This window comes from Sinocyclocheilus rhinocerous, unplaced genomic scaffold (assembly GCF_001515625.1).
Source record: "Sinocyclocheilus rhinocerous isolate Xijiao unplaced genomic scaffold, SAMN03320098_v1.1 scaffold334, whole genome shotgun sequence".
NCBI classification, from domain to species: Eukaryota; Metazoa; Chordata; class Actinopteri; order Cypriniformes; family Cyprinidae; genus Sinocyclocheilus; species Sinocyclocheilus rhinocerous.
In genome coordinates this window covers 335701-342251 of record NW_015658500.1, presented here as the reverse complement: position 1 = coordinate 342251, position 6551 = coordinate 335701, and the positions used below count along the sequence as shown (strand labels likewise).

The window sequence follows — 6551 nt, the reverse complement described above, 5'->3', positions numbered from 1 at the left end:
CCAAACAAAGTAGTTTCGCTTTCACAACGAAACACACAGCATCTCCACAACATGGCGGCGGCGGCAACAACAATACTACAGCGAGAATAAAAGTCACGCCTTCTTTCTTTGCGTGAACATTTGGGTGGTGTTATGCAAATCTTCCCACATCATGACGTAGGTATGTGGGGGCGTGTTTAAACTAGGCATTTTAGGAGGGCATGGACAAGTCTTAACTTTTATAAAGAATATCTCTTTGGATTTGAGACTTTAGTCTTTGCAACTTTAGGGAACTTATCTATGCACAAACAGCTTGTAACACTCCAAAGAGAAAGGAAAATTTTAAATTGCATCATATGTTTATGACGTTTAAGCACCTGAGTGGGTAAAGATGTACGAAAGATGTCATAACATTCTCAATAATTTTACAAGTATGTCAATTATCTTACATGCAATGAAGTAAAAAGGTGATGTATATCATTTTTATGATGTTAAAATGCTTTCGTATCTCATATTCTCGTCGTTCATTGGCTGATTCCACTTAAAAATGTGAACACTGGCTCTATGGGGCTATCAAAACATCGCTCTATTTGTTTGATCATCCTGACCAGCCAGAAACAGCACAATTGGCTTAAACAATGGTGTGAGTCTGTGGTGATAAATACACATTTATCTTCATCAGTGCAGTCAGAGGGCAAATCTACTCTAGGAGAACATTGAGCTATAGAAAAAGCTTGGGCTTTATTCCAAATTGCAGGCATTATTCATCAATAACAGCTATTAACGTTCAACTACAATTACTGGGAAACCATTTGTTGTACAAAGCATAAAGACAACAAGCTTTGACAGATTTAAGAGCATCAGTGAGGCCTAGTGCTGATGAAGCCTGGATCACAATTGGTTTAACGACTTTGTTCAGGCCTCTTTAAGTTTTTCACACAAACCATTTTACTAGTTACTGACTTCTTTGTACATCATACAACTTTGGTATGTAGTGGCCACCATAGTTAAAAATAGAATGCTTTTGTAACATTGTAAATGTCTACTGTCACTTTTGATCAATTTAATGCATCCTTGCTGAATAAAAATATTAATTTCTTTCCAAAAAAAGAAACACTACACGATACACTATCATGGATATATTTCAAATCCATCACACACTGAGAGCCCATGTGTTAGTCCAGGCTAACCTCACAGGAGTGAGTGTGGCCTAACCTCACTTTATATTCTCATGGCATCTGCTGTGTGAATCTCATGAACTGGGCCAGGACAAGTGAGAAGGGCTGTTTAATAATATCCAGAGAACTGCCATAGCCTCCAGCACTGCAGGCAAAACAGTGTCAAATACATTCAGCACAGCCCATGAATGAAGCAAGACACACCTGATACTTTTATTGACTATGGAAACTAAGTAAACGCCAAAGTAAATGCTCTCATGATGTGTAATTCGAGGTATAATATTTAAAAAATCTTATTTAATAAGAAAATCAAACTTAATAAGAATCTCAAAAACATCAAGCTTTAAGTTTAAAATCTTAAGCTTAAGTCTTTCAAAAGTGTTCATTCAATCAAGACTGTTTAATAATATCCAGAGAACTGCCATAGCCTCCAGCACTGCAGGCAAAACAGTGTCAAATACATTCAGCACAGCCCATGAATGAAGCAAGACACACCTGATACTTTTATTGACTATGGAAACTAAGTAAACGCCAAAGTAAATGCTCTCATGATGTGTAATTCGAGGTATAATATTTAAACAAATCTTATTTAATAAGAAAATCAAACTTAATAAGAATCTCAAAAACATCAAGCTTTAAGTTTAAAATCTTAAGTTTAAGTCTTTCAAAAGTGTTCATTCAATCAAGACGAACATTCAACATTCATTCATATGAATTTCTTTGCATTTCAATTAATTTTAATTCTACTTCCTTACATTAAGATCTGAATTCTGCATCCTCTTTGTTAACTCAATTCAAATTCAGGAATCGAAATGAACTTCAAAAGGCATTCACAATTCAGTTCTGACTAGCACACAACACTGAATTACATGTAAAGAGCCTTACCATTGACATGTACAGTTGCCCTGGGGGTTACATCCATATCAAGAACCGGTCCAAACGGAAAACCCCAAATGACAGGTATTAGGTATCCAAACACCATCAGCATGAAGCTGGGCTGTTTGGTCTGCCGCATGATCAACAAGATGTACTGAGGTTCTGCTAAGATCCAGGCAGGTTCCTCCAGCAGTACTTTGCTGAAGATAATGTTGTTGTGTAATGGATGCTGATTCACTAGAACAAGCTCCCACTTCCAGCAGTGCAGTCATGGGCTGCTAACTCATCCTTGCTCTGTCAAAGGTTTCCCGCTGCATTGGCAAGAAAACATGAGTAAGTCTCTTCCTTCCCGAGACACATATCGAGAGCAGATGGCTTGATGAGAAAACACGTCATACACAAATGCATTCACTAAACATCTCATAGTGCAATGCATGTCTACTGTATCAAATGCTATTATCAAACAAACCACATCGCATGAAAATGTGCAAAACAATTAACATTCCTGTAGCTGCCTGGTACATCATGGTGCTTGTTTCTCAGGAAACACACAAACTGATAAAATACTTACAAAGTTGAATAAAAGTGCACCAAATGCATCAATTCCATGATGTTTCCTCAAAGCAACAAACCCATTTTCTTCACTTTCCAAGCACATGATGCATATAAGATGGCAATAAATGGTTAATATTGAAGGGATGCCTTTGAATAAAACAATACAAAGATTTTACTTGGTCACGCTAAAGTCCAGTCAGTCATTTTAAATCAATTGTTCGCCCAAAAAATGAAAAATTTATGAAAATCCACTCACCTGCTGGCCATCCAAAATGTAGATGAGTTTGTTTTTTCATCGGAACAGATTTGGAGAAATGTATCATTACATCACTTGCTCACCAATGGATCCTCTGCAGTGGATGGGTGCCGTCAGAATGAGAGTTTAAACAGGTGACGATGACAATAATCCACAAGTAATTAAGTAATCCACAAACTGCAGTTTCCAGTCAATTAATGAGTCTTCTATCCATATTATTGCTTTCTCTATGTAAAAACTAGTCTCATCTGAATCAGGAGAGAAATATACACATATCATGCACCATTTACAAGCGAAAACTGTCCAAAACAGTTGGGTGGATTTTGATGTGAGAGGACAACAGGGGAAGGACTTTTTCATTTCTAATGTTATTATGGATTATGGATTCTCTATCTATGTTTTAGCCAGAAGCGATGGTTTAAAGTTAAAACACCTTAATGATGGATTTGTTTATTACAAACACACAGCTTTTCACTTCACAAGATGTTAACTGATGGACTGGAGTCATGTGAATTACCTGTGAATCACTGTGATGTTTTTATCAGCTGTTTAAAAAAAATGTATAGCCTGAATGCACTGTAAGTCGCTTTGGATAAAAGCATCTGCTAAATGCAAATAAATGTTTGAACTCTCATTCTGACGGCACCCATTCACTGCAGAGGATCCATTGTTGAGCAAGTGATGTAATGCTAAATTTCTCCAAATCTATTCTGACGAAGAAACAAACTCATCTACATCTTGGACAGCCCAAGAGTGAGTACATTTTCAGCAAATTTTCATCTTTTTCTGGCATGATGCACAATTGTGGAGGATGCACAATTTTTGGCTCTGGAGAACTGCCTCAAAAGCAGATTTTGTAGCTTAGTTTTGATTCACTTTATAGTGAGTAAACTTTATTTCAAAACACTTAGCGTCACAGAAATTCTTTGTATATTATGAGGTATCGCTTAAATGGGTTTGTTGTCTAGAAACACCATTTTGTGATGGTGAAATGGATATGGATGCAGTGGATATAGATACAATAGATGCAGCCACTATATACCATATTGAAGTGAATATAAATGGCTTTGCTTTGCTCCAGTTTCTTACTGAAAAGCTGCTGGGTTAATGCATATCACTCCATCTATTCAGACATATACTGTACCATAAACACATAAGCATTAACACTTCTCCTGTTACAATAAGCACCCTGCTCGGGGTAGTATGGACAAGAGACATGTCAACCTGATCACATCACATGCTGGAAAAGTAAATTTGCCAGTCTGCATATAATACACTACTGTACTTAGTACATACAGAAACATTAAGCTTAGAGAGTCATAAAATAAGGAATCATTTCTGATATAGCCATCTGTCAGTTGAACAATATAAATACTATATTTCCAGTCTGACATTTCCACAGTTGGCGAAGAAGTACCTCCAATCACCCAAATGTGGGATTTTATGGCATATCTCACTAATTCTCCATCTGCACTTAATCTAGTTTAGCTGCGCTGAAAGAGTCATGAGAGATTTTAAAGTAATGCGAATTTTCAAGTCTAATTTCCAATACTGATTACTGCATCATGAAATGCTACTTATAATTATGCATGTCAAAATAGTTCATGCATCCATTCCATCAGACATTATAACCAGTTCCCCTACAATAACTGTACAGTTCTCGTTCAGGTTGAGATGTAAAAGAAATAATATGTTTTTTATTTGATGTTATGGAAAGAATGAACCATTCAAGAATGCACTAGACCTTCTGAGTGCGTTAGAGACCAGATTAAGAGCCGAAGGTACTGTTACTTTGATGCCATTAATGAGCACATTATCTGTCTTACTTGGATTAATTAAATCAAATAACAATGGCATTGTTTCTGAAGATGTTTTCATGGTTTGGTTGTCAAAGTAATGTAAGCCTATAAGAGTTAAGAGAATCCTCATTAGAACAAAACAATCAATGGAGGGTGTTGTTTGGTTTCACTGAATTCACTTCTTGACATGGACTAATCCCCCCCCCACCCCCCAAATTTTATAAATTATTCTAGGCTGATTTTCTGTCTGAATTTCTAAATGCGTCTTTTAGTCACAGAAGTAAATGTTACCCACTCCATCTGCCATTCTCTGTCATTGTGATGCAATTTTACTTGTATAGAAAAGATATCAAAAATAATAATTTAATCCAGCACAGGAAATAAACCGAGGACATGAACAGTGTTAATCCAACCTCTGGTCCAACTAAATACTGCACAGATAAAATGCATGCTAGCAATTTATTAAGTTTAAATTTGTATTAATAATTAATATTAATTTAGCAGGCTTGTATTAATTAAGTTTTACATTTATAAGTAGACTTGCAGAAATGCTACAATGAACCAAATGTTTAATTTTACATATGCATTTTTCAACCCCTGATCAACTTCCAGAAAAAAAGAAGCTCTAACATACTGACATCTCTGATACCGCTGATAAATCACTCAGAACCGTTCACTTCATAAAAATCAGGTCTCATAGCATCAGATTTATTAGCGCAAAGCATACACTTGCAAAACAAATATACTGGATAGATAGATAGATAGATAGATAGATAGATAATAAAAAGTGTTTTAGTATGCCTACGTGTGGTCTACATCAGATTGCACACCACTGCAGTATTTTTCAAGGAGACTTCTGGCACTCATTCCCAGTCACCTTCATCTGCGTGTAGAGAGCCCAGCAGGCTCCGTTTATATTACAATAGATTATGCGCAAAGATACCTACTTATAGCCTAACTACACAGTTGTGATAAAAAAGCACATGCAAAATGTCAAAGATATATCATAAACTTTGTGGTTACATTACCTGACTATTTCAGAAAAAATATAAGCATCAGTCACCCTGTGTTTCCATATGATCCCCTGTTATGCAGCTAATGATGCCTCTGCTCCAGAGATCTGACTGTGTACTGCGCTGCATGCTGCACGCTCCTCGCTCCTCGCTCCTCAGAGCAGTCTCAGGTGAAGCCAAGCCACGCCTCTCTGGGTAATATTCATGAGCGACCACGCCTCCTCTACTATCTGTCCCAATGTCACTTCTCTAAAGCATTGGTTTACAGCATTTTGGTTTTATTAAAGTTTTTTTTTTTGGAGAGAGAGAGAATGCAACGGACTTGTGCATTCATCGGGGATGGGGAGTTAAATGTGCGACTGTTGTGACACGAATTCAGTCGCTTCATTTGTATCGGTTGCCAACTAGAGGTTAGTATTAAAAATGCAACATGTAGGGCACGCCGGGGCTAGTTGTCACATGGGAGGCGGGAAGTCATAAGAGCTGTATTTCAGTAACTATATAACAAGTCATTACTTGTTTTTCTAACAGTGATTTTTTTCTCCTCTTAAATTATTATTTTTTTCTGTCCTCCAAAATAATATCATCTTATTTGAGCTATATAGGCCTATATTGGATAAAACAAAATTAACACAATAGATAGATTTTAAGTGAAGTTAATTTCAGGATATGGGTATTTCCCCATAGATATTAAATGTCAAGTTATAGTTTCATATGTTAAAACTGTATCCATTGTATCTAATTAACAGTTGCCATTGTCCAAAACAATGTATTTGTACATTTTTCTTGTTGCTGTTTTGGAATAGTTTCAAATGTTTACATTTTGCTATGGCATATAATTTTAAATATTGTGGAATAATACTTTAAATATTCGTAAATTGTGGAAGATATCTTA

General features: G+C 36.3%; 1 protein-coding gene across 5 annotated transcripts in view; it reads right to left on the bottom strand.

The window, feature by feature from the left end:
- The window catches only part of LOC107722218 (semaphorin-4G-like), a 32442-nt gene extending 26683 nt beyond the window's left edge, over positions 1-5759 (bottom strand). Inside the window, exons 1-2 of one of the 5 annotated variants that reach the window (XM_016530489.1) lie at positions 5707-5759; positions 2043-2344 (exon numbers count right to left, since the gene is read on the bottom strand). In XM_016530489.1, the coding sequence (XP_016385975.1) occupies positions 2043-2172 (130 nt within the window). In that variant the 5' untranslated portion in view covers positions 2173-2344; positions 5707-5759. Of the gene's footprint in view, positions 1-2042; positions 2345-2604; positions 2676-2844; positions 2867-5671 lie in introns of those variants that run through there. The other 4 variants (XM_016530488.1, XM_016530491.1, XM_016530490.1 and 1 more) reach the window with 4 other exon arrangements.
- Between the last annotated feature and the right edge of the window lie 792 nt (positions 5760-6551).